At 40.1% G+C, this 27,726-nt stretch overlaps 3 protein-coding genes across 8 annotated transcripts in view; 2 read left to right on the top strand and 1 right to left on the bottom strand.

Moving 5' to 3' along the window:
* Positions 1-5: 5 nt before the first annotated feature.
* Positions 6-10,269, top strand: LOC117477982 (lamin-A-like). Of its 2 annotated transcripts, XM_034124823.1 has the most exons (13): positions 6-247; positions 711-1,061; positions 4,029-4,185; positions 5,593-5,718; positions 5,843-6,013; positions 6,223-6,348; positions 6,986-7,206; positions 7,785-8,058; positions 8,166-8,273; positions 8,371-8,490; positions 8,656-8,712; positions 9,365-9,562; positions 9,712-10,269. In XM_034124823.1, the coding sequence occupies exons 2-13, from the start codon at positions 724-726 to the stop codon at positions 9,745-9,747; spliced, it is 1,932 nt and encodes a 643-aa protein (XP_033980714.1). In that variant the 5' UTR covers positions 6-247; positions 711-723; the 3' UTR covers positions 9,748-10,269. The 2 variants fall into 2 exon arrangements, with proteins under 2 accessions (XP_033980714.1, XP_033980715.1); XM_034124824.1 differs by lacking the exon at positions 6-247 and having other exon boundaries at positions 724-1,061; positions 9,368-9,562.
* Positions 10,270-10,896: 627 nt separating this feature from the next.
* naxe (NAD(P)HX epimerase) lies at positions 10,897-19,413 on the top strand. 5 transcript variants are annotated; one of them, XM_034124232.1, is made up of 8 exons: positions 10,908-11,072; positions 14,334-14,381; positions 15,004-15,184; positions 15,473-15,581; positions 16,566-16,676; positions 16,913-17,023; positions 17,385-17,532; positions 19,095-19,413. In XM_034124232.1, the coding sequence occupies exons 2-8, from the start codon at positions 14,354-14,356 to the stop codon at positions 19,292-19,294; spliced, it is 888 nt and encodes a 295-aa protein (XP_033980123.1). In that variant the 5' UTR covers positions 10,908-11,072; positions 14,334-14,353; the 3' UTR covers positions 19,295-19,413. The 5 variants fall into 5 exon arrangements, with proteins under 5 accessions (XP_033980127.1, XP_033980125.1, XP_033980123.1 ...); XM_034124236.1 differs by lacking the exon at positions 14,334-14,381 and having other exon boundaries at positions 10,897-10,994; positions 15,007-15,184; XM_034124234.1 differs by lacking the exon at positions 14,334-14,381 and having other exon boundaries at positions 10,897-10,994.
* A 2,091-nt stretch (positions 19,414-21,504) lies between these two features.
* LOC117477619 (sodium channel subunit beta-1-like) overlaps positions 21,505-27,726 on the bottom strand; it is a 30,847-nt gene continuing 24,625 nt past the window's right edge. The window contains exons 5-7 of the mRNA XM_034124336.1: positions 26,005-26,146; positions 24,361-24,435; positions 21,505-22,007 (exon numbers count right to left, since the gene is read on the bottom strand). Of these exons, the coding sequence (XP_033980227.1) occupies positions 24,366-24,435; positions 26,005-26,146 (212 nt within the window). The 3' untranslated portion in view covers positions 21,505-22,007; positions 24,361-24,365. The remainder of the gene's footprint in view (positions 22,008-24,360; positions 24,436-26,004; positions 26,147-27,726) is intronic.

Genomic DNA, 27,726 nt, shown 5'->3' with positions numbered 1-27,726 from the left:
AAAAAGAGCAAACAACCACCTATGAAGTGCCAAACTTGAGTCCAACCTCTCTCCTCTCCTCCCATCTCATTCTTTCCTACCCGGGTGTTCACCCACAGATGGATTTGCAGACATCGCTCTAACAGACTGAAGAGTGCAGGAGGACTTAGAGGAAAGCTCTCATCCCAAGATACCAAAGAAAACCAACAGAGAAGTCTCAGAAAATCCTAAGTTTATCTACTTCTACCCTCTACCCAGCTATAAAAAGGTAAATATTCCCATCGAAGTTGGCATCTTTTGTGCAGAGTCTTTACTTTGAGCTTTGGGTGGAGTCGACAACCCCTCCCATGTCCTTTGATGAACTTTTCTTTTGAAAGTTTTATCTCAATGCACTCAAAAGAGTTTCTGTGCACCTTATGTGGTAAATTATGTTTTATTCTTAATTCTAACCTTTCAATTATAGCTTTGTTTTACTTGTGTGGGAAGTCACAGATTATTACAGTAAAAGTCCACTTTTATACCTAAATGAGGGGATTCTTTTCTGGATTGATTTTGATTATAAAGTAGGTGAATGTAGATTTGTAACAGAACTGCATGGTCAACTTTCTCCATCATCCTATGTAAAGGCCTGTTTTTATTGTACTAAGCTCATTATGCCAGTATTTAGACATTTTGTTCATGGAAAAACAACTGTACAGAATGATTAATTTGATAATCATGTCTGTTTCCAGAAAGACAAGTGCCATGGCGACACCCAAAAATACTCCCCGGGGCTCCAACACACCTCTGTCCCCCAACCGTATCACCCGGCTCCAGGAGAAGGAGGACCTGTGCAACCTCAACGACCGGCTGGCCGTCTACATTGACAAGGTGCGCTCACTGGAGTTTGAGAATGCCGGCCTGCGTCTGCGCATCACCGAGTCAGAGACAGAGGTCAGCCGGGAGCTGACGGGCCTGAAGGCCGCCTACGAGACGGAGCTGGCCGATGCCCGGAAGACTCTGGACTCTGTGGCCAAGGAGAGGGCCCGGCTGCAGCTGGAGCTGGCCAAACTGAGAGAGGACTTCAAGGAGCTGAAGGCAAGGTGAGCTGCAGCACAAGACAAACTCAACCTTTTTGTGTGGTTATATATGTGTTCGGGAAAAATTAAATCTTCAATCAGTGAAAATGTACATTGCGGGAGGATAGGGGGGGTTTAGGGGTGATCCCGCACGTTTGAGGCCCTGAATTTGTTAAAAGCACCCATGTGTGTTCATGAGATGTAGTTTATTCACAGTTCAACAGACTGTCTAACTTATTAAAGAGTTCAGCAAGTTCAAATAATTAATAAACCTAGAGAGTGGATTTAATCATCATGACGTCACCTTGGGGTTCAAAGTTTAGAGTTTGGCATTTTGGACGTCACCATTTATTTTTTATTTTTTTGGAAGTTACCATTTTTTACGAGGGTGGAGCTAGAAAGGGATACTCCTCCTTCTAAGCCTCTGTCCTTATTGAGAGGTCAACATAGCAACTTGCCAATAAAAACGTAGCCACGATCTTTTACCAGGTTTACCTAGTACTACCATGCTTTATTGTCTACGTTAGTTTAAATGGGACCCTAAATGACATAAGTAACATCATGCTGTATTAAAGGAAACATAAAACTAGCGATTGAGACCATTCACTTATCAGGAAAATGTTGACTGAGGTAGGAAATCAAGTGAAGAGTAAGGTATAGTTTGGACACACTTTCACTCAATTCATTAGACTCTGGGCTTTTCTGTTACAGCCTCACGTGGTCTGGGTATGCCCAATAGATAATGGTGGCTAATGTTAGCAAACTTTGGATAGGAATTGCTTTGTAACTTCAGAGATAGTTGGCTGTCATTATGACTATTTTCTACATTACTGTTTACGCATTTACTATTATCCCATAATTAGCACATGTGGTAACAGAGGCTGCTGTCGCACTTAAGTAAAATTAAACTTCACCCTCAAAATACTTAACTTTAAAGATCTTGCAGTATAACAGTAGACATCATGTAACAAGAGCTGACGAGCATACACCGTGTCACTGGTTGCCTTTTCTTCCAAGAAGATTTAAAAAGTCTTCCTGGTATGAAATAAAATGAAAAGACACTACTGAACAAGATATTATGTTTATTGGAGGATCATGAGAGGAAGCAGCTCAAGGCTTATGAAAGCCCCACTTTCAACATCTTTCTATATTTGTCAAATATGTGATATGCTTCCCTGTAAAGAGTAGCAAAGGGATTAAGTAAATGAATCATTAGTCCATTGCAACATACTAGAGTGTGATTACAGTGATAATATCTGCATGTGATCCACAGCAGCAGATCAGAGTTACTCATTAGCTTTTAATAGCTGATGCTTTATATGTGACAGTGTGAGAGCTGCCCTGGTTCAGGGGCCACTCCCTGCCTGGAGCATACCCTCCTCATTGCTCACTGCTGCCTGACGTTTCTCCTCTTCCCATGCTGCCACATCCAGAGCCTGATGACTAACTCTTTCCCCGTTTCTCCTCCTACCAAGGCAATCATTATGCACACAATACGTGGCAGTGTTTAGAGGGCTGTACTCTTGCCTCCATTATTTTTCCATAGATGTTGAGACGACGGACGTTGTATGTTTGGCAAAGTCGAGCCGTCGCCATGGCAGCGTGTCAGCCAAACATAAACGGCTGTGGTTTGTGGCTACCGCAAACATGGGACTGAACGTTGATCGCTGTGGCCTATGAGTCATATGCACCAAGGTCTTTCCCGTCTCTATCTGGACTACATCCTTGATCTAAAATAGCTCATATTTGTTTCATTAGACTCCGTAAAGGAAACTGTAGTAGTTCAGTTTCCACTTAAAGGAACTCCACCTAAAAAACGTATCCATCCTTTTACTTGTAGTGCAATCTATCGGTGTAGATACTTCTGGAGCGAGTTGCCATTGACGAAATATCGGCCGTCAAGATGTTGCCTCCTCTCCAATATAACGGATCAAAATGGCATTTGGCTTCGGAAGGAAATCGCCAAAAAAAGACATTTTAAGAACAGCAACGTCTATTTCCAGAAATCATGACCCAGTTGCTCAAGATAATCCACACATCTTGTAGATAACAGTTTTGTGTAGGAACTATTTTCTCTCTACCAAACTAGGTATAACTAGGAATAAGCAGAGTGTACTTAATTAAAAGTAGAAGTAGAAGTCCTACATTTCAAAATGTTACTCAAGTAAAAGTACAAAAGTTTTAGCATCAAAATATACTTAAAAGTACTCATTCTGCAGATTGTTCCATTTCAGAATAATATGTATGATATGTTTTATAATGATTGATCATTAAAGTGTTCTCAAAGCTGGTAAAGGTGCAGCTAGTTTGAATGACTTTGTATACTGCAGGGTAGCTTGAGAATTTACTCCAGGTGGAACTAAAGTCTGATTTAAGGGTCGATTATATTTCACATCATTCATCCAGATCTGTAAAGTAACTAAAGGTATTAAATACATGTAGTGGAGTAAAAGTACACTATTAACCTCTGAATTGTAGTGGGGTGGAAGTTCAAAGTAGCAAAAAAAGTCCTTCACAATTGAACTTAAGTACAGTACTTGAGTAAATGTACTTAGTTACTTTACACCACTGTGAATGAGCCTGTTTTTGATTAGCTGCACGCTTCTTTCGGTGTGGTAAAACAGCAAAAAGGAAATAGTTCCAACATGAAACTAGTCACAAGAAGGTCAGTGGATTATCTTGAGTAAATGAGAGACATTGCTGTTGAGTTCAACAAATGTGCGCTTGGAGCACCACAAGTCAGGTTCCATCTACTTTCATTATTATGGAAAGAAGGCAGACAACCTCTGCAGGCCGTGTCTCCAAACTTTGGCAACTCAAACTACACTTTGAGTATCAGAAAAAAAAAAATGTTTGGATTCTTTTGGATAACTATCCCATGAATTTCAACTCAAAATGTATCTTTACTCATAATCCATTCACTGGAATATTCACTATCAATTTCATAACACATCCACGAAGATTCAACTCGACATCTGTGTGTCTTTGCAGGAACACCAAAAAGGAGTCAGACCTGGCTACAGCGCTGCTGAGGCTCAAAGACCTGGAGGCTATGATGAACTCGAAGGATGCGTCCCTGTCTACGGCTCTAGGGGAGAAGCGTAACCTGGAGGCTGAAAACAGGGACCTGAATGCGCAGGTTGCCAAGGTAACTGACACCCCCACTCAGTTTGTACCTCAGTGGAAACACATCTGGGGTCAATCTTTCTGCAGTAAGCCTATGCTCATAAACCCTAATTTTGTCTCTCATACTTCTCTGCGTTTTCCACTTTAGTAAATGTCAGCTATCACAGCACAGCTAACCCATTCACCACTGGATAGGTTTTTCCAGTGTCTTGAGTGGAGTTTTGAAATATCCTCAAAAGCCCCAAATAAGTTCCTGAAGTTAAAAAAGTATAATATTCTGTATAGGTGAGTGCCTATTACATTACATTGCATTTAGCTGACGCTTTTATCCAAAGCGACTTACAATAAGTGCATTCGACCAAGAAGATACAAACTAGAAGAAAACAGAATCATATAAGTACATCAGGTTTCATAGAGCCAAAACATTTCAAGTGCTACTCAACTGGCTTTAGATAAGCCAGTCCTTTATTAGTATATAAGTGCTTTGTTAGTAATTTTATTGCTCGAAGTGGAGTCGAAAGAGATGAGTTTTCAGTCTGCGCCGGAAGATGTGTGAGCTTTCTGCTGTCCTGATGTCAATGGGGAGCTCATTCCACCATTTTGGAGCCAGGATAGCAAACCCACGTGTTTTTGCTGATGGGAACTTGGGTCCCCCTCGCAGTGCGGGTGCAGCGAGCCGTTTGGCTGATGCAGAGCGGAGTGCACGTGCTGGGGTGTATGGTTTAACCATGTCCTGGATGTAGGAAGGGCCAGATCCATTCACAGCATGGTACGCAAGTACCAGTGTCTTGAAGTGGATTCTAGCAGTTACTGGAAGCCAGTGAAGGGAGCGGAGGAGAGGCGTGGTGTGGGAGAATGTTGGAAGGTTGAAGACCAGACGAGCCGCTGCATTCTGGATGAGCTGCAGAGGTCGGATGGCACATGCAGGTAGACCAGCCAGGAGGGAGTTGCAGTAGTCTAGGCGTGAGATGACGAGAGCCTGGACCAGAAGTTGTGTCGCTTTCTGGGTCAGGAGGGGACGTATCCTCCTGATGTTGTAAAGAGTGTATCTGCAGCAGCGGGTTGTAGCAGCGATGTTTGCAGTGAAGGACAGGTTGTTATCTAGGGTCACACCCAAATTCCTTGCAGTCTGAGTCGGGGAAACAACAGAGGGGCCGATGTTGATTGTTAGGTCAAGAGTGGGACAATCTTTTCCAGGAAGAAAAAGCAGCTCAGTCTTGTCAAGGTTGAGCTTGAGGTGGTGAGCAGACATCCACCGAGAGATGTCAGCTAGACAAGCAGAGATGCCTATGTGAGCAAATTAAGTATTTTGCTGGTAAAGCTCAGAATTTTCCATAAACTCTTTTGCCCTTTCATTGTATTTAATGCATATTCCTGCATTCTGCTGCCTCTTTATGTGAATATCTAATATTCAGTTCCTGTTTCTCAGCTGGACACCAGTTTGGCCGATGCCAAGAAGCAGCTGCAGGATGAGATGCTGAGGAGGGTGGACGGAGAGAACCGCATCCAGACCCTCAAAGAGGAGTTGGAGTTTTGCAGGAACCTCCACTCTGAGGTCAGACCCTGAGAAAAAAAGCACTTATATTGAAGGAATTATTTGAAAAATATATGAAACCTTTTTCATATAATCTCATCAGCCACCACCTGAAAATTATTTTGTGTTTGTAATCGTCCAACAGGAGCTACGGGAGACAAAGCGGCGTCATGAGTCCCGCATGGTTGAGATGGACAATGGCCACGTGCAGGACTTTGAAAGCAAATTATCGGAGGCGCTGGCGGACATGCGTAGTCAGCATGAACTGCAGATAAAAATGTACAAGGAGGATGTCGAGAAGACCTACAATTCCAAGGTACACCATACATTTTTTGTTCTAGGTAATAAAAAAAAAAGACACAATACAAAACACAAACTGCACACAATAATTATCCAAAACATCATAAAACAGGAATGCATTGAACTCATTCGGGCTGGTACTACTGAAGCAAAATGAGTTTCAGACTGCAGTTTTTTTTTAATGTTAGATTTAAATCATTTCCTCCCTTGTTGTTTCTCTGCCAGCTGGAGAACGCTCGTCAGACTGCAGACAGGAGCGGCCACCTGGTTGGAGCCGCACACGAGGAGCTGCAGCAGACACGCATCCGCCTGGAGTCCATGTCCTCTCAGATCAGCCAGCTGCAGAAACAGGTACAGTGAGGAGCAGCTGAGGGCATAATACATTGCATCAATATGAAATCAACAACTGAACTCTGCAATTCTCAAAACAATTAGAGTTAATACTGTATTACACGTAAATGATTCTTATGAATGCACTACTGTGGTTATTGTATTAAATAAAATATAGTATGCATATACTTTTTTTAAATTATTTAAAAATTATATTTCTTCTTATTTTATTTTACCTTTTTTTAAATGTACAGTATATTTGTATTTTATATTATTTAATTTAGCTTCATTTTACAAGTTCTGATTCTGCTTCTGAGCATGCCTTGTTTAAAAGAAAGCAGGCATCATGTCATGTTTTTCCTCGTTGGTATGTTAGGCCAAATATAACAAAAAATATATTCAACTGAAACTCATATTTAAACATTTTTTACTTTATATTTGCTGATTTTAAAAGTTTAGTTGGGCTGTTTTTTGCACAAATTGCAATGTTACATTTTAATCAGATTTTTCTTGCTTTTACAAAAAATGTCTGAATACCAAAAAACTCCTTTCACCATCTTTTGCTTTGCTTGACAAATCAGAAGCTTTGAAGCTGTGTTTTTTTGGTATTTTTTGTCTTATTTAATCTAACAACGGTGTCACCCTCTCTCTGATCCAGCTGGCGGCCCGCGAGGCCAAGATAAGGGACCTGGAGGACGCCATGTCTCGGGAGCGGGACACCACCCGCCGCCTGCTGGGGGAGAAGGAGAGAGAAATGGCGGAGATGAGGCAGAAAATGCAGCAGCAGCTGGACGAATACCAGGAGCTGCTGGACGTCAAGCTGGCTCTGGATATGGAGATCTGTGCCTACAGGAAGCTGCTGGAGGGAGAGGAGCAGAGGTAAACAGTCACAAAAAAGAGTCTTGCGGTAATTCAACAGTGATTTCCTTTGTGCTACAGAGTTGCCATTCATAACCAGAGGATGAAGTAGTATCCAGATTTTTCAATTCAATAAAAGTAGTAATACGACATTGCAGAGACACTTTTGTGCAAGTAAAAATCCTGGAAACCAAATCGTACTTAGGTAAAAGTACAAAGGTATTAGCATCAAAATATACCTTAAATACAAAGGTAAACTTAATGTGCATAATGGCCTATTTCCGAAGAATGTAAAATATATAATTGGATCATAAATAACAATGCATTAACATTAAAGATTAAATGTCACAATGACAGAACATTTTCCTACCCATAAAAGACTTAGATAAAATGACATTAAAACACAAATATTCAATAGAAAAATAAGAACAGGGTTTATATCATATCATACTTCGACTTATGCGATGTAGTGAAATGCATAAATTATCATAATATGAAAATACTTACCTAAAGCACAAGCATCCAAAATGATACTTAGTACTTGAGCAAATGTCCTTCTTACCTCTTCCTCTGTCACTAACACTTGTTTGTCCCTGCAGGCTGCGTCTCTCCCCCAGTCCCCCTCCCACCAAGATGACAGGAAGTCGTTCCTCTGCGTCCGGAGTTCTGTCTCGCTCAGCTCACTACAGCACTAACAGCACTCCTGCCAAGAGGCGCCGCCCCAACGACACGGACAGCGAGGCCTCCAGCATGGGAGGAGGATCTGTGGCCCGCACCCGCATCACCCAGCAGGCCTCAGCCAGCGGGCGCGTCACCGTGGACGAGGTGGACCTGGACGGGAAGTATGTCAGGCTCAGCAACAAGAGCGATGAGGTGAGGGGTGAATACATGTTTGGGTGATTACATATTATGAATTCAACTTACTTCGGGGATTTGAAGCTTTAAAAAACAACTGCTGACCTTTTTAATCCAACCATCAGGACCAGAATTTGGGAAACTGGCAGCTGAAGCGACAGGTGGGATCTGGTGTTCCAATCATCTTCAAGTTCCCGGTGAAATTCACCTTAAAGGCTGGGCAGAGGGTCACGGTAAGAAATACCTTCACTCAGAAGAATCACAAATCAGTATAGTGATAAACAGAGTAACAGATTACTCACCTTTGTTAACCTTAACTCCCGGTGACAGATCTGGGCCTCTGGTGCTGGGGTTCCCCACAATCCTCCCTCTGACCTGGTGTGGAAGACTCAGGCCTCCTGGGGCACCGGAGACCACTTCCAGACCACCCTGATAAGCGCCAATGGAGAGGTATTCTGAATTTACCGGTCAAATGGTTCTTTATCTAAGCCTATAGTACTGTGATGACATTAGGTTTAATATGGCCTCAGCCCAGGCTTGTGTCAAATGATATGCACAGAGCTTTTTAGTGTCAGAAATGTGCAAAAATAAAAACGTAAATACTTTTTCCTTCAGGAAATGGCAATGAGGAAGGTCACCCGCACACAGCTTGAAGAAGAAGATGATGACATGGTAAGATAAATTGAATTTGAACACAGAAATCTGCAGGATAAATCTGAGTGCTCAGGGTGGTACAATAGATTGTGTTGTCCCTTTAAGTTAACCTAATATTGATATTGGAAATCAGCCATGTCCATGGGCGTAATGCAGAAACACACAATCTGTAAACCTGTATTTGCAATATATTTGTTCTATTGTTGCTATACAAAGGGTCTGAAAGTGTGGAACAACCACTACATTTTGTCATCATTATAAAAAAAGTGGTTAGAACAGACCTCATTCATTTATGGATTATTATCTATATTTTCTTTAGAAGACCAACAGTCCAAAATACACATTTTCTGTTTTCTTTTATATAATTCTAAGAAAGTCAGAAAAACTATTTATAAGTCAATCCAGGAAATATTTTAAACATTACTCAAATTATTAATCAAATATCAAAACAGTTTATGATTATGATCTCTTTTGAATTTATTGTACGAGGTTTATAGTTTTGTCAAATATCCTGCATCCCCTAAAGATATCCATGTGGTCCTTTCAAAAATAAAACACTCTTCTCTAAATATTTTGGCCAAGCTATCACCAAATTACAAAAAATAAAACCAACGCAGAGTGTTTACTTATGAATTGCTGTGATACTAACAACAACTGTGTGTTGCCTCAGCAGGTGGCTCACAGCACCTGCGGAGACAGTGAGTATAACCTGCGCAGCCGCACGGTGGTCTGCGGCTCCTGTGGACTTCCTTCAGACAAATCCAGCCACTGCTCCGTGACCTCCCCCTCCAGATCCTTCCGCAGCGGAGGGATCTCCGAGGGTCTACTGCCGCAGTCCTACGTGTTCAGCACCAGCAGTCCTCGCAAAGTGAGCAATGAGTTCATCACAAAGGAAGACAAAACATCAGCTCCACTAGGATGCTGAAACACCAGTGTTCTTCTGATTTTAGAGATCAGTGCTTTTTATTTATTTTTTATTTTTGTGTTTGATGTTAACTTTGTCATCTTTCCTCGTAGACTGGATCCAGAATGGAGAACTGTCCAATCATGTGAGCCCCATGGACCCTCGCTGGAACACTTCAACTCTTTTAGTTTTCAGTTATTAGTGCTTTATAGTTACCAGTTTTATTAAGGTTAGTTAATGTATAACAGAATAATCATTTCAAAATAAGGCATGCAAAAAAACTTGATACTGCTTTTTTATAATGTACATAGGCGTGCTTATGATTTCTTTCTGGAATTTAAATGGCGATTTAGCAGTCACTTTGTTTGCTTTGCTGTCATTAATGGTTGGAAATATATACCAGCCTTTCACATAGCAACACAACATGAATCAGCTACTTGAACAACTTACTGTCAAACAACTGTTTGTACTAAAAGCCTTGTTTACTTCAAAAAGAGTTGTTGCTGGACGATAAATCATGCTTTTTTGTGCTGCTTATATAACCGTTTCATCAGATTTTCATTTTCGTACCGACGTGAACTTACTGATGCGGCAGGGTTGCAGTAAAGGTTGACCCCAACCTTTCTACTGATCTGAGGAATATTGTGTATTTTCTTCTTATATCAATAAACATCTTTTTCAGAATTCTGCCATATTTGTCTTATTCAACAATAATGATAGGATAGCAGTCTAGGTACTTGCAAATAGCAAAATAAAAAGAAGTGGGTTTTGTTGTTCATTTGAAACATAGACACAGAACACGTTTTTACTTTATGAACACAATACATCAACTACATTTTTTGCAATATTACTGCATTGGTTCCGATGACCTATTCTTTTGTTATTAACTGTGGTGTAATAAACCACTTTTAAATCAACAATGTACTACCAATTCAAGGTATTTCAGTGCATCATATACTGTTACTCTAAAATGCCTCTTAAATATAAATTCAACAATAATGACATTCGCATAATATAATATATAATAATATGCCAATTTTAGATCCAAATTATTACTATTATTGGCAGATGCATAACAGTTACACAGGTACATATTTTTAGTAAAGAACATTCTTGATTAATTATGTATGAAAAAAAAAAACACAATTAAAAAAGAGAACATAAGATAAGGTAATGCAGAAGTTAAGATAGAGGTCAATAGAATTCAATATTACCACCACTGTCCATTTTTTTAATTAAATATTTTATAAAATATACTCTCCCTTCCCGTACAGCACTTTCTCACTGTGAACTTTTATTTTGAAATCAGCATTTTGTTAAACCCGGAAGTGGCTGACACAGTTTGGCTGCAGGTGTTGCACGGCTCTCCTACACTTTATCCGTTTGTTAATTATCCGTAAGTCGTGTCGCTGCATTGTTCATGAGGGGAAATGTGCATGTGAAGTTGTTTTAAAGGAAGACTTGCTTGCATTTGGTGAGTGTCATTCATAATTTGTCTCAAAGTCAGTATACTCAAGCTAAAGCTAAAGTTCAGCTAACAACTTGCAACAACTTCACAGCCTGAAGACTGAATTCAAAAGTATAACTTGACCTTTATGTGGTTTAAGTATTTCGTTTATGAACTGTCACTAAAACAAACATGTGTAATTAACATACTTGACTCGTTCTGTCTCCACCAAAGGGCTAATTTATATGCTAGTTGCTTACTGCTAAAGTCACCTAGTACATTAAGTAAAGCTGATACAGGTGGGGCCGTGTGCAACAGCCAAAATAAAGTTGATCAAATGAAGTAACATCAGCATGGCTTGCATTGCATTATATTATTTACGTAATTGTATATATTTTTTAGAATGCAGATTTTACTTACATTTTTAATTTGAAAATATTAAAAGTAGACTGCAGATAAATTACTTTTAGTTGATTGAAAAAATATCGATAAGTGGTCTTGTAAAAGTACCATCATAATAATAATAATAATAATAATAATAATAATAATAATAATAATTGCTGCTCAGCTTCTAAAATATGACAAATTCTGCTCTATTCTGTTGAATATAATTTGAAAGGTAATTAGATTGAATTGTCAACTAGCTATTATTTTTACAACAGCTATTACACTATAGGGTTATTGATTTAAACTGTAAAATGTCCCAATCGTATCGTAAGGCTGAACCCATCTTTTTGGAAATGTGCTCATTGGATACATTTATTTTCCCTTATTTCGGATTTGGATATTTGATCTCACCATCTCACCAGAGTCATGCCAGAGCTCCAGAGCCCAACATAGATTATATTCAGACAGACTTAAAAAAACACTGATCTTTTCAGCATTAAAGCTCCCATGTCATGCTTTTCCGGTTATTACCCGTCCCCTTGTGTGTTATGAAGGTTTTTATGCATGTAAACGGTGTGCAGAGTCAAAACCCTCAAAGTACACCCTGTAGCGAGTAAAACTCTAACACAGAAAATACCTCCCCAAAACGCCTCGTTGGAGATACGTCACTGCCCATTTGAGTCTTCCATTTAGTTCCGGGTACCGCCTGATGTCATGCGGTACCCGGAACGAAATGGACCAATCCCGAAGAGCTATGGCCACACCAGCAGCGTCGTGTTCCTCCTCCAGAGGTTCGAAGAACCGGCATTTCACAGACGAAAGCTTCCAAAACATTGCCCAGTTTGAGGCCGGATATGCACAGCTTGTTTGGACCGTTTGGAGCAGGGGAAGATCTGGGTATACAACCTGTAAGTTTGCATTGTTATTTGTGTATTTATCAAACAAGACTGTTTAAATGTGTAAACTGTGTTGGACTGCTAAGCCATTGACACAGTGCTAACTGTGCTAACTAAGTTGCTAGAGTTTCCATATATCAACTCTAATATCAGCAGATGGCCTTGCATACATGTATCTCATAGCAGGAGAATGTCTGCATTCACACACAAAATACCTATTGACAGTATACTCCGGGTGATTTGCCGGTCAGTCGCGAAACGTAATTACATTATAGCTGGCGTAGCGATCTAACACACGGAGCTAGAGCTAGTTTCGGTCAGAAAAACATTTTTGTGATGCTACGTTGCTAGCGTTTAAATATATCAACTACAATGTCAGCAGATGGCCTTACATGTTTGTCATGGCAGGAGAATGTCTGCAGTCACACACACGGAATACTCATACAGTATACTGTACTGTGATTTACCGTACATTGTGACCGTACATATACTGCATGTAGCTAACGAGGCTAGCTGTATGCTAGCGCAAAACAATGTATTCATGCAAGTTACATTGTATGACCGAACGTAGCAGAATACCCGTATACGATTGCAATTATAAACACGTTATTGCTAGCCTAATATGAACCACTAGCTTTTGTTCATAGTAGTTTTATTACACTGCATTATAGTTGCCTTTCCTCCAAGCTAACGTTCATATCGTGTTAGCTACCAAGGTAAACAAAGCTAGGTTAGCATATTAGCAGGCAAGCTGTTCATTACACAACTACTACTAACGAATCTAAAACAACTAAGTTTCTCTAATATTTTGTGATTTGCATTTGATTTCGTCCAGCCAGATCCTGGCGGACAATCCATGACGGGGAAGGGATTCTACTACTACTGAGGCCTCGTGCTAAAAGGCACCGCACCGACTGTGCGCAGGCAAGATGCGAGGAGGAATGGATGATATACCGTGTATATATGTATATTTATGTTCATTTTGTACATTTCTAAAAATAAAGTTTAATGGAAATACTTAGTAGGCCTATCCTTTCTTCCCTGAATTCATATAAAGCAAACCATGATTTGATTTCTCATCAAACAGTAGTAGTTTATAACGGGTAAAAATAACTTACTCTTTTTTATGAGAGTAGCTCGTAGGCCACAACGGAAAGACAAGGAGACATACACGAGTTTACAAAACCACGGCACATTTATTGTGGTAAATGCAGAGACAGGTGGTCGAGGGGAGAGGGTCGCTCAGTTCGTCCTTCTGCAGCCGCTTTGGAGAGAGACTCCGGGCCGCTGGGATTAATAGCACCGGCTACGGAGGTGTCCGTGATCGCGCTGATTAGCCTCTTCAGCTCCACCCCACCGTAAGACAAAGGCCCTGAGGCCGTCACACTCTTCTATAACAACAGTTAAAAATATATATGTATATAAAATATACCGCTGTACCGACGCCATGATAAGACTGATGTTACGCTGAGAGCAGCCGGGAAAAGCACTGACATGGGCGCAGCCTCTCTGGTGGTTGACTAATCAGAACGAGTGGCCGAGCTGACCAATCGGAGCACACTAGGCTCACAGGGAGGGGGGGGCAAGAGCTCCAACGAGTCGTTTAGTGGAGAAAGTGAATACTGCTGAATACACATGCTTGACAGAGATGCTGTATGCGAAACCAATGTGAGTTTGGAAAATTGCACAGTATAAATCTATTTTAGTATACCTCAACAATGTAATTATGATCAGTGGAAATGGCCATGACATGGGCCCTTTAATTCAGATAAAACAATTTGACCTATGGGAATGTATCATTTTCACTTATTTTTTTTTTTTACAGCCATTTATGAAAAAGATGCTAAAAGCTACCTGGAGCCCTACTTAATAATCATTTCAGTTCAGGATGATTTGGTTTAATGTTCTCTCTGCCCTAAGTACAAGTTCAGCCTTGTGATTTAAAATGCAAATGACTTTGGCTCGGACACACTTTGTCTCCTCTCTTCCTGTAAACCATATCAAGCATTTGCTGAGAGCCCAGGGATGATCGATGCTCTTCGCTGCAGGGACAGTGAGTGCACAGCCAGAGTGCATGTAGGGAAAATAAAATGCAAGCAAGCACTGAAAGCAGCAAAGGGCACCTAGCCACTTAACAATAACTAAACTGTAAGACGGTATCTAGTCTATTATCAGTATCACAATATACAATTAATACATTACCAAGCCCTAATATACACACTATTTCTTTAAATTATTTAATTTACCATGCATAAAAATACATTTATATAAAAAAGAATGCAGATATTATGCCATATGAGGCTATTAGCTCATTTCCATCTGCACTCCCTGGGCAGGTACACGCATAACAATCACATAATAACATCACAAAGTCTTGATCACACTAACAGAAAACAGATTGTAGCACGGATCCACGTATATTTACCAGCACATTTAGTATAATGATCATTTTATAATAATGAATCTTAACTAAAAACATACAATGTTTACAAGACTGGTTGCTCAATATACATTTTTCGGATCATGCCTGCCTGAGCCGTAGCCTGCAGGCTTTTGCTTCATGTGAAACTGTCTTGTTTGGGCTCCACAGTTCCACTTTAATCAGCGCAATAGCTCATGAGACCCATGTGGGGTGTTCTTCCTTTAGTTCAGGGCTGTTCTCTCTTCTGTTGCAGCAGTGTGTATCTGGATGTTGAGTGTGCGGGCTCTGGTTGGGATCGGCTTCCTGGTGACCTCACGGGCCCCGGCAGTCCTCTGTCAGACATGCCCGCTGCCCGCTGCAGCTAACAACCACAAGAAGGGCTGTTTCAGCAGCAGAGAGACCTCCACCATGGCCCAGACCCTCAAATACCTTGGGTACAGTTGTATATGTTGTACTCAGAGGTGTGTGTGTGTGTGTGTGTGTGTGTGTGTGTGTGTGTGTGTGTGTGTGTGTGTGTGTGTGTGTGTGTGTGTGTGTGTGTGTGTGTGTGTGTGTGTGTGTGTGTGTGTGTGTGTGTGTGTGTGTGTGTGTGTGTGTGTGTGTGTGTGTGTGTGTGTGTGTGTGTGTGTGTGTGTGTGTGTGTGTGTGTGTGTGTGTGTGTGTGTGTGTGTGTGTGTGTGTGTGTGTGTGTGTTTGTTAACTGAGCGGTGTCTGGTCCGCAGGCAGGAGGAGGCGCAGCACATCGATGAGGAGCTCTTCAGTGAGTACGGCTTCAGCGTGGATCAGCTGATGGAGCTGGCTGGACTCAGCTGTGCCACAGCCGTCGCCAGGGTGAGATATCAGGGCTCTTATTGTGACATAGAAACAACAGTGTTACATTGAAAGCTGTAGAGATGAGTTCATTTGTTCATAGACAAAAGATAATCGGCAAATATTTCCAAAACCCAACACTTTTAAAGCAGGATGCCAAGCATTTGTCACATGGAAAGACTTGTCTTTTTTTGTTATATGTGACTGTACACTCAATACATTGTTTTAAATATCCACATTTTCACTTTTAAAAATGTTATGAGCAAGTGATTCGTTCATTAGCATTGGAAGTAATCATTGCAGCCTGCACGATGTAGTGGACATTAATAGATAAGGTTTTTATTATTTATTGTGTTTTTCTGATTTGACTAAGTTTTCTTGTGATTTGTTCTGTTATCTTTTTCCCTTTTGTCACAACCAATGAAGTAAACCTCAGCTTTTTGCTCGCCATTGTCTCCAAAAATGAACAGTTTTCGACATATAATAAAGTCTTTATCTTCCTTATTATTGAGTATTTGTTCTTCTCTTGTTTCACTATACACTAATGTTAATTGTACAACACCAAATCAGAGGATTCAAAGGAAAGAAATGGTACATACAAGTTCAAAGTCTTTGCAGGCAATTAGACAAAAGACTTTGGGAGACAACCACTTAGGCATTATAATTGGTTATTGTCCAGATGGTAAAGCATTCCTTCAAAAACACTCGTGCATGATCCTTTTCTATACCTATGTACTGTTTCAATGCAAGTACACACACCTTAAAGACCTGTTCAGCTACACTTCATATAACCATGAAAAGGCTCACTGTGTGACCATGAAACCAGGTCAAAGTACATCATGTGTTTAAATCGTATTACTGCCGAACATGAGGAGTACTCTGATTACTTCTGACGTTTCATCACAAGGAGCATTTATCTTCAGTAGCAGCTGTGTAGTAAATCCTCGTTTCCTGGTCATACCTCAGGTTTGGAGCATTGATTTGACTGTGTGTTTTTTCCTGCAGGCGTATCCAATCAGCTCCCTGGTGAAGGCCAGACCGTCCCTGCTGGTGATTTGTGGACCTGGGAACAACGGAGGCGACGGCCTGGTCTGCGCCCGACACCTTAAACTCTTTGTGAGGGTCTTTAACATGTGTAAAGTAAAGCACGTTATAGAAAGAAATCCTACAACAAGATGATTTGTGCTGAAAACAGGTTGAAATGTTACCGGTTGATTGAAGCGTTACAGCAGTGATTGATTATTAGTATTTTTTATTATTAGTAGTTGTTATTGCTGGGATTACCTTGTGGCCGTCAATCTTCAGACTGTCACTATTTTCCACAATGTGTGTGTGTGTGTGTGTCCCTGCAGGGTTACGAGCCCACCATCCTGTACCCGAAGAGGCCAAACAAGCCTCTGTTTCAGGGTCTTACCACGCAGTGCCAGAAGATGGAGATCCCCTTCCTGACGGAGATGCCAGAGGTCTGGTTATTATCAATAATGCAGCATCCACAGTGGTGAAGTAATGTGATCTGTTTGTGAGTGGGCTCTTTATCTCAAACTGTGCAGTTACTGTATTACACACGATTAGATCTCTTACATTTCACTGCAGTCCAGAGCAGATGAAGGCGTAATGATCCAAATAGGGGCAATTAGGGTTAGAGTTTTTATTGCAACAGACAACACAATAAATAATTTTCAAGTAATGATGCCGAGTTATGTGTTCAGATCTGCACCATATAACGACATGTTTCTACTCTGTGATGTGTAAAATGTTGATGTTTGTTGGTCTTTAAAACAATCTAAATAAAACATTCATTTCTAAATAAAACATTCATTTCAGGCTAAATTGATTGACGAGGCTTACAACCTGGTGATAGACGCCATCTTCGGCTTCAGCTTTAAGGGGGCTGTTCGAGAGCCTTTTGGTTCCATCCTGGACGTGCTGAAGAAGACCACCTCCCCCATCGCCAGCATCGACATCCCCTCAGGTCAGTCCTCTCTCTCTCTCAACACTTTCAAGGACAGGGACATGGATTTCCACTAAAGAAAAATGCAATTCCTACCATGCTGCTGAATTGAAATGGTCTGAAATGTGCAAGCTACCATGCTACACAATGCTTTGTTGTTCCACCAGTTTGCTGGCTAGAGTACACGTTTATTTAACTAATGTAGCTGAGCACTATTTCCAGTCTGTCCAGTGAACCTTGGTTGTTTTGGGGAATATTAAGTCCAGCTTCATGATGATTGGTTGGCTTAGAAAAACAAGTTTCAGTGTTTCCCCTAGCTTTACTGCTTTGGGGGGGTGCTGCCAGGGCGGGATGAGGGCAGTCCGGTGATGGGGTATATTCATCTCCGTTTATCCACATAGGGTGCAATTTTAGTTGGTACAGTGGATCTCCGCAGGCAACAGGTGTAGACAGAAAATCTGAGTATCCAGGTTTGTTTGACTTTTTTTACACTTTGTTGTTCTCCTCCTTTCCTCCGCTCTTGTCTCTGACTGTGAGTGTGTGCATTCGTATGTGTGTGTGGGGAGCGGAGCCCCGCCCTTCAGAAACAGAGCGGAGGACAGAATGTGAATGGACACTGAAACATGCACATCAATTGGATAAATAACATAAGCGTTTAGTTTATTTAATAAAAGAGCACATGTTCAATGTGAAAAGTGACCATAGATAGATTACTTCAGTTGCGATTTATATACATATTAAAAAAAACACCTTGAATTTCAGGGGGGGGGCGCGGGGTTCCGTTGGGGTGGCGCAGCGCCCCCCCAAGACAATGGTAGAGGAAACACTGAGTTTATTCTGAGGCCTTGAACTAGTCCCTGTTCAGTTGAAGGGCTGCAACAAACTATTTCTCCAATGGATTATTCTGCTGATTCTTTTCTCTGGTAATAATGAATGGTTTTGTCTGTTAAATGTCAGAACATAGTGAACATTTTCTCCATTTATCAAAGTCCAAGATGATGTCTTCTAATATCAGATGTCAGTCCAAAAACCCGAAAATATGAATTTTCTATTATCTATAAAATAGAAATGCAGGAAATCTCTATATTTGAGGGATTAACATTTAATCCAACTATAATAACGATGAATCGATTATCCATATTAGTTAGCATTTTTCTGTTTAAGTATGATGTCCGATTCATTGTTTCAGCTCGGCTCATTTTGATACAAATACACCGTTTACAGTACATTTGATTTGAATTGGGAAATAAATGAAGCCTAGGGAACTAGATTTATTTACAATGTAGAATCATTCAATAAGTGTTCTTAGCAGGGATGGAGCGGGTTTGATATTTTGATATGGTAGCTTCCATTCATTTGTGTGTCAGCAATGTAGACTATCTTGAAAATCAATCATTTCATTTGCAAGAAATCGACTTTTGGTGCTCCCAGAAGGCAGATGATATCAATATGGGTGACCCTTTGACTTTGATTGTAGTGCTACCATGAGACAGAAATATCTTGAACATCAATGAACTGATTGTCACACATTGTACTGCATATTCAAGTGGAAGCTTGAACTTATGACCTCTTGTTTTCCACAGGCTGGGATGTGGAGCAGGGCAGTGCAGACGGACTGCAGCCCGACATGCTCATCTCCCTCACTGCTCCCAAGAAGTCTGCCTCCATGTTCAGGGGACGGTACCACTTCCTGGGGGGCCGCTTTGTGCCCCCCGGCATAGAGAGGAAGTACCAGCTCAACCTGCCCCCATACCCCGACCAGGACTGTGTGCTGCAGCTGTAGCAGATGTACTCAAGGTTTGATGAGAGGAAGGGTATTTGTATTTAAAGAAATAGTTAGAAAATAATTCCTTCTATATGTAAAAAAATAAAATGTTTATTGAGCCAAACACTGTTTCACATTATTGAGTCAATGCCAGAGGTGGGAGTAAGTCCTACATGTGCAAGTCATGAGCAAGTCTCAAGTCTTGACCTACAAGTATCAAGCAAGTCCCAAGTCACTGTGGTGAGAGTCAAGCAAGTCAAGTCAAGTCATACGAAATTCTGATGAATAAGCCCAGTTTCCGCATTTAAATCTGTCTTTTAGACAGTGGTTATGAAAATGGATTTAACCCACACTATGATCTTCATTACATACACAGTTAATCATTTGAAATCTAATTTAGACCGATGACAATCATATTAGATTCATATTAACCCTAGAACTGCAGACAATATAGCTAGGAGTCAATCAAAAAGTCTGTTCAAAAAGGCAGAATTCCAGGTAAGAAAATCATATAGCATTTGCCATTACACATATTTAATTTACATTTCTGTTAACACTAGAACCGCCAACAGCGTCAGCACCTACATAGATATCATTTTCAAATCATTTAATTTGTTCCTCTTCATAATTTCCTTATAAACTAAGTAGGACGATTTACAACTCAGTTAATTGGGTTCATTTAGAAATTGCTTCAGTTTATCATCATAACAGATCAAAAAGTTCAGATTCATTTTACAATAAATCAAGGAATGATGCACTTCTACAAACAAAAACAACATAATTAAAACATTTATACAAACTACTAAAAGCAGATGAACTACATTATTCAAAAGTGTACATTAACTTCTGATAATAACACAGGGGAAATAAACGAGGCATCTCTTTTCCTCTCTCTCTCTCTCTCCCTCTCCTGACAGCCCGTCAGTATCAGGGTTAGTACAAATGAATCCCTTGGAGGTTCTAGTGTTCATTTACCGTTTTGTCTTCTCTTTGCGATGCTTAATCAATTTTAAACCAAGTCTAACGTAGCTTAAACTTAACGTTAGCTTTCTAGCTAACACAACACATTCACGCACCTTTCTCTGTGGGTTTTTTTGTAGTGACGAATGAAGTTGGATGTTTTGGTGGTCGTGTCACTGATCTTTATGCTGCAGACCCTGCATACCGCTGTTCTCTTCTTATTATCGTCATCGACAACATAATCCTTGAATCCAAACTTCACTATTTTTGGAGTAACGCTAGCCGCTGCAATGTTAACTGACACCCCTGCCGTCTAGTGGGTTGCCAGGTTTGCGCGCACGGCGCTATAATCACCCAATCACGTTTTTCGAAAAAACTAAACGTAATATCTCACTACAAAAACAAACGCAAATATTTAATTTTAAACAGACAAGTCCTTTCAAGTCATCTGTCTCAAGCTTAAGTCAAGTCTCAAGTCATGAATACCAAGTCCAAGTCAAGTCTTTTATCAATGTTAGTCAAGCAAGTCTCAAGTCAAAAAATGTCTGACTCGAGTCAAGTCATGTGACTCGAGTCCCCACCTCTGGTCAATGCTAATTCACATTTACATGAAAAAAACAAGCAAGAAAAGGAAGGATATTATTTTGAAAAGTATTACAATCAATTAACTAAAAAGAGAAATCAAATAAAATAAATAGTTAAAATTCAAAAAGGTAAAAATAAATTAAAGTCTAAAATTCAATAAAAACAACTCTGAACCTTCTTAACCGCTCCTGTTTTTCTGTCCCATTATTAGCTGCAATCCTTTTGCTAAATCTTTTTTGCAAAAGGGTTGAACCGGAGATTTATACCAATCTCATAATTATGAAGCTGTAGTTCTGAGCGTAGTTTAGCAAAAAGACTAGAAATAGCTAGCCCATCTCTGGAAAAGTTGAGGAATAAACTACATGCATAAACAACTACTTTGTTTGTTTTATCCCAACTACTTTATACTTGTTTTGGCAATAATGTGCAACAATACATCTATATCCTAACTGTACTTCTGTACAGACAGTGGTTGCTATCTTTACATCTAACCTAGGGAAATAAGAGAAGAGGGGGGGGAGAGAAGAGAGTGTGTGGGAGGGAACACTGGGATTTTAGCCTTTGCAGACCATTTACATGCACACAAACCTATATAACACACTATAGTAAAGAGAAAACCCCCCAAACCACGATAAGGCCCCTTTAAACTCTGGAATCAAATCAGTAGACTTCTCCATCGCATGTACTTTTAGAGTTTTTATTATATCTTAAGTTTTCATTGAATGTATAACCAGCAACTGGAAAGACAGTCTATCATAATCCATCACATTCTATTTTTTATAAATTACCATACATGTGTGTCGCGTTTTTTATACATTATGTGGTGATGATTCAGTAAAAAGCTTTCTTATACAATCAGCCTCATGGAGTCCAACAGACGCCCATAGTACATCTTCCATTTTATATAAATGAGCGATTCCACATACTTAAATAAATACTGTATGTACTGTACAGTATAAGCTTTTGACAATTTCATTAATGCATAATGATTTCTCGAATAAGTGCAGGACAGGACATGCTTTTGTGGCGCAGGATACTATGTACAGTGCTGACCATGCTCTCTGTGATGTCATATCCATGTGTGATCTTCGGCGAGGAAAAGGTCAAATAGAGGCTTGAGATGAAGAGGAGTTTCCCCCCCGAGTTGTCTACATGCAGGTCAGTGGGCGGATGGATGTGTTCAGTCCTGAGGAAGAAGACAAAACAATAATGGACTTTTATGGCAGTCATTCCAAACCACTGTGCTTACATTATATTATGCTTTTATCCTAAGAGACTTACATACACTTTAGTACCACAGACATGCCTGCGCGAACAATTTGCAGTTAAGTACCTTCCCCAAGGACACTTCGGAATGCTGGCTGCGGGAGATGGAGATCCAACAACTAACCCTCTGATTGGAACATGCCCATTATTCCCCTGAGCCATAACCGCTCCATGTTTTCAGAAAATCCAGTTCACTGAAGTTGCAGTTGGTAAGTTATTTTGCTAGTAAATTACTTTCAATAGTCCTTGTTTAAAGGGGCCCTATTCTGTTCATATCAGTATGTAGTGTCTCTACTGGGACATGTCTCCATGCTTTTATGTTCAGAAAGCTCTTTATTCTTCTCATACTGCCTGTGCTGCAGCACCTCTTTTCACCCTCTGTCTGAAACCAGAGCCCAGTCTGCTCTGATTGGTTAGCTGGCCAGCTCTGTTGTGAGAGTTCAACCGCTTAGAGATGTCCCGACCCTTTGCCTATCACGCACAATGTGTTGGAGCGCTAGCCAATAGAAGCGAGAGTGTTATATACAGTAGTGATGTCACTATGTTACAGAAGTGAAGAAAAAGGAGTCCAATCGAGATTTTAGCCTTTGCACACCATTTTACAGGCACACTTTTCAAACCTATATAACCCACTGCAGGAAAAGGAAAACCCTGAAAAGCATAATAGGGCCTCTTTAAATCATTTTGGGTTATTTAAACCTGGAAATAAGTTAGCGTTTTGCCACTTACGATTTGCTTGTCTCAATGTGATTCTGAATATGATTTTGGTTAGATGCCTGAAATAAGGTATGTGGTTAACACAAGCTTAAGATATTTTCATTTTGTACTTCTGGTGACTTCATAATCACTGCTACAATATATTGCTAATATCTCCAGCAGCTCCAAATATAAGCTTGACATATATGGTTTCATAGTCAACAAATAAATGTATTAATCATAAGAGTCTAGCACTATCAGAGCACTAACTGTTCTCAACTCTTTCAGATTGAGCAAAGGAGGCTTTGTAAAAACAGCTGTAGCAGCACTTTGTAGACAGTGCACTGCACACACCTAATGTTCAATAGAACAAACAGCTGGTTCAGAAACAACAACTTCTTTCATGGAACGTCTGGTGTGCTGCGTGTCTATTGTCCGTCAGTGCCGCAAGCTAAACGTATGCTACTTCTGAAGCTCTGTCACGTGCTGTGTGCCTCGGGCTACAGCTAGCAGGATGTTTATATGTTTGCTGAGTCAAGGTTGGTTGCTCTGCAATACCTTCGTTAGAGGTCACGGCAACGGTATTTAGTCAATCCACTGATACTCTCCGAGGTGACTATGATTCAGATTGTGTGTTTTTTTTAACCATTTCCATATGAAACGGTATATATTAGCTCTGCAACATTAATACATCTTGTTTTTCTGTAGCCTAGGCTATTCATATATCAAAATTCATTAGCACATCCAGCCCCCTGTAGGTCCTGTGCTGCGTGTTGTTGGTCAGTAAGTGCTTACAATAGCTGTAATCATAATTACATTTCCTGTGGCGTGTAAAACAAGTATGACAGTTGGTCAAATATTAGCCTTCCCATCCTATCCAATTGCCATGGATGAAGAAGTTGAAACTAGACCTGAAGATGCCACCTACTTAATCCAATCAAAATGATCCCCTGATGCATACGGCAAAAAACGTTTCTAGCTGCCTGGTTAACTTCCCAGTTATGCCACTCACTAAATATTGTTACCTGGGATACATCCCAAGTCTTTTAACTGATATTGCCTTGTTTATTCTCTTACATGGTTTTCTTGCTTCTCTCAGTGCATCCTAGGTGGGAAGGACTAAGATGCAAGGATCGGCGGAGGTGAGGAGAACATGGATGCAATTTCAGAGAAATGGGATGTACCCCTGAAGTGTTTCTCCTACCATAGACTTTAGGTAGCTCCAATCAGGAGGTTGGTGGTTTGATTCCAAGCCCCTGCAGTCAACATGTCCATGGGCAAGATACTAAGATAGACTGTCTCAATTCTTTAAATCGCTTTCTAGGCTCATTAATAAACACGTCTTATCAAAATGTTCTTCATCTGCACTCTGTCTACAACAAAAAAAGAGTAAACGTTATAGCCTTATCTCCAAACATCACATGAGTAGAGTATGATGAATCTGAGCCAGTATTAAATGCGGGCTTTAGCCTTTGACAGTCTTCAATATTTAAAGCTAATATATGGACACAGCTAGATTATTGACGAAACAAGTATTCCATTTAAAAAGCAAGCAGTCTTTAGGATCACACACATACCTGTGCTATTCTCCGACCTGTACACCCCCACAGTTGTCTTTACCTTCCGTGGCTAAAGCTAAATATTCAGCATTTCTAGAAGGAAAAGAGAAAAAACGATGTTGTGAAATAATATCACATTTTTGACTTTATAAAAATGAAATGGTGAACATTTAAAAAAACGAATCTTCACGTTATGGTTGTAGGACAGGTTTTTGACTTACAGGAGGGAGGTTTTGTTTTTTACTAGGGAGGAGGATGACACGGACAAGACGAAAACATGACAAGTAGACGCAGGGAGCGTGAGACAAAGAGACACACGTGAAAACACACAAACACAATGGAAACATTGATAATCTTAAATAAAGGTAGGGAAGAGCGAGGACAGGTGAAGTAGGAGAGTAACATGAAGCAAAAACAGGATGTAACAAAGTAAAAGTTTAAAATATAGGTGTGACATCAGCAAGAGAGCATGAATGAATGGGGAAATACACACATTTCAAAGCATTATTTATTATTTTTTTAACATATAAAAAGCTTGGTAGTAAGCTTTTTAGAGTAAGGCCCAGTAACACCAAATGTCAAAGAAATGTATGTTTGCTTAATTGAGCTGCAAAATATCTGCATTTTAATGCATGTAACCGGGTCTTTCATTAGTTTTGTAAATCTTTCCAGATTGACCTTACTTCGAGCCAAGCAGATATATCTCATTGGCATCTATGCTGGCCAATATCCCAATGAAAGAATTGAAGTATGGATTAGGGCTGAACAATCTTATAAACCAAGCCGCTGAAGGCACAATAACAGTTCAATTCAAAATTTGTGTCAAAATACCATTTATGAAAAAATCTCGGTTTGGTACAGATCAGTCCGATCATGAAAAACGATGAAAGTGATCAATCCCTTGAACAACTTCAATCATATCGCAATTACAATATCAACAATGTCAAAATTGTTCAGCCCTTGTTTGGATCGAGGTGATTTTAAAGCATTGCTTCCAATGCATGTTTTAGAACAGAACAGTACACATCTTAGCCACAATGTTTCCATAACCATATCTTAGGAATACTTATCAAAAATGGTAGCTTATGTTATGCATTTATGCTATAAAAACTGATTATGGCCAACAATCGTTACTGGATTTTTTTAGGCTCATGAATATCTTTGAATATCTTATAAGGTATTTGCCATAAAAATCCAGCATTTAGTTTGGTCTCTACAACCCACATGTGGTTTGAATGTTATGGACAAAAACCTTGGATAAAAGTATTTGCTTTTTTTTCACAATATAATTATAGAACACAAGGAAGACAAATGGGGTGCTCTATTGAGATTATAAAAAAGTAAGAAAAATAAAGATTGGATAAATAAATATATACAATCTGCATTTCTCCCAAATTTCCTCAAATTAAAGTTCCTGAAGCCACTCTTTGTAATGGCTTCACTCAGTTTTCTAAAAATGTATTTTTTTCATTCAGTAATTCTGTATACATGTAATCCAAGGTATTGTTTAGTATTGTTGGGTTAAGTTGTTTGAATGTTTGTCAAATAAATAGTCTCTCTCTATAAAATATCAATTGCACTGTAACCATTTAATAAACTGGAGTTACAAGGTTCCCCATGGTGTAGGCAATATTTGAATACTGATGTTTATAATATACTTACGCCGCTTCTCGTAATGCTTCCTCCCCATGAGCTGATATTTTCTTGTAGCAGTAAATCATCTCTATGAGCAGCCACACCTGCAGGCCGATGACGGTAAAGTACATCATGAACTCAGACACGATGGAAGCCGTTCCTCGGGTCGCTGCGCACATGAAAGACAGTAAATCAAGAGATCAGACAGACACCAGAGAGGCCATCTGACCAAGCAGAACCTGTGAGTGAAATTACAAAGAATGGGATTTTTCGGTAAGAGAGATCTGGAATGGAGATGCAGCTGCAGCTAACATCTTAAACATTGTAAGTATGTTGTCTGGTTTAACTACATTAAAGGTCCCATGTCATGGCCATTTCTACTGATCATAATTCCATTGTTGAGGTCTACTACAATAGATTTACATTGTTCAATGTTCCAAACTCACATTGGTTTCTCATACAGCATCTCTGTATAGTATGTGTATTCACTCTCTGTCCTAAACGGCTTGTTGGAGCTTCTGCCCCCCCCCCCCCTCCCTATGAGCCCACTGTGCTCTGATTGGTCAGCTCGCCCACTCTGTTCTGATGAATCCACCACCTGGTTGCTGCGTGGGCTCAGCAAGACACAGCGAAACCCAGCCCGAAACCAGCCCGAGCACACACACCCGCAGCCTGGCTGTGTGTGCTCACACACAGATTCACAGCCTCGCCGCGTCCCACCGTCTCAGGCTGAGAAATTCGCGGAGGTGCAGCTACCTGAGGGGTGTGTGTGTGTGTGTGTGTGTGTGTGTGTGTGTGTGTGTGTGTGTGTGTGTGTGTGTGTGTGTGTGTGTGTGTGTGTGTGTGTGTGTGTGTGTGTGTGTGTGTGTGTGTGTGTGTGTGTGTGTGTGTGTGTGTGTGTGTGTGTGTGTGTGTGCTACATAACACACAAGGGGACGGGTAGTAACCGGAAAAGCATGAAAGAGTCCCCCTCTTTTTTTCCATGCTGCCTAGGAATCATACTTAATTCTAAAGCATTATTTTAGTCTAAAACATTGGTCTTCAACAAAGGACGATACAAAAGAGATGCTGCCGAATTGTTGGTTTAATTTAAATTAAAACATGTCTGATAATACACATAACCTCACGTTATCTCATGACCTAGCTTACCTCTGCTAATTTACTGTGAAGCACCTATATATAACGGCAAACTATAAGAACGCATTATTATTTAAGAGCTTTGCCTTACATGCACTATAATAAGGTATGTTTACTTTAGGCTGGATAGATGTATTGTAGGCCCAGTTTAATATGGAACCCAATATTATATATATATATATATATATAGTAAATTAGATGTAGTTGTGACTTCATATATAGTGACAATCTGTAATAAGCACTTGTGAGTAGGCATCAGTTTGGAAATTGCTGTCGTTTAATCATTATGGTCTGGAACGAAAATCAGATATTGAAAAAAATAAGTAAAGCTTTCATAACGGGCTAAAATTCTTGGCTGAAGAGGTCGTTTTCAAAACTATTACTTATTATTTTACTCTGCTACATTGTATGTTTTTAGAATTTTTTGTATTTATTTGCAATATTTCTGTGGCATTTTTATTGGAGGTTAATGGACTGCATTTATATAGTGCCAGTCATTGTGACCCCTCAAAGCACTTATACATATTCAAGCATTCACCTATTCACAAATATTGTAAATGGCAGAGGCAGAGGCTGCAAGAGCACTTTGAAATGTTGACTGCATGGGCTGGG

This window comes from Trematomus bernacchii, unplaced genomic scaffold, assembly GCF_902827165.1.
Source record: "Trematomus bernacchii unplaced genomic scaffold, fTreBer1.1, whole genome shotgun sequence".
In the NCBI taxonomy this organism is placed as follows: domain Eukaryota; kingdom Metazoa; phylum Chordata; class Actinopteri; order Perciformes; family Nototheniidae; genus Trematomus; species Trematomus bernacchii.
This window is presented reverse-complemented; position numbering and strand designations above follow the sequence as displayed.

Bases quoted from the DNA above. Each gene is read 5' to 3' on its own strand.
- LOC117477982 (XM_034124823.1), top strand. From the start codon at position 724: ATGGCGACACCCAAAAATACTCCCCGGGGCTCCAACACACCTCTGTCC. The intron at 5,719-5,842 runs GTCAGACCCTGA...ATCGTCCAACAG, and splicing joins GCAGGAACCTCCACTCTGAG to GAGCTACGGGAGACAAAGCG. The intron at 6,349-6,985 runs GTACAGTGAGGA...TCTCTGATCCAG, and splicing joins TCAGCCAGCTGCAGAAACAG to CTGGCGGCCCGCGAGGCCAA.
- naxe (XM_034124232.1), top strand. From the start codon at position 14,354: ATGATCGATGCTCTTCGCTGCAGGGACA. The intron at 14,382-15,003 runs GTGAGTGCACAG...CTTCTGTTGCAG, and splicing joins TGCTCTTCGCTGCAGGGACA to CAGTGTGTATCTGGATGTTG. The intron at 17,533-19,094 runs GTCAGTCCTCTC...TGTTTTCCACAG, and splicing joins CAGCATCGACATCCCCTCAG to GCTGGGATGTGGAGCAGGGC.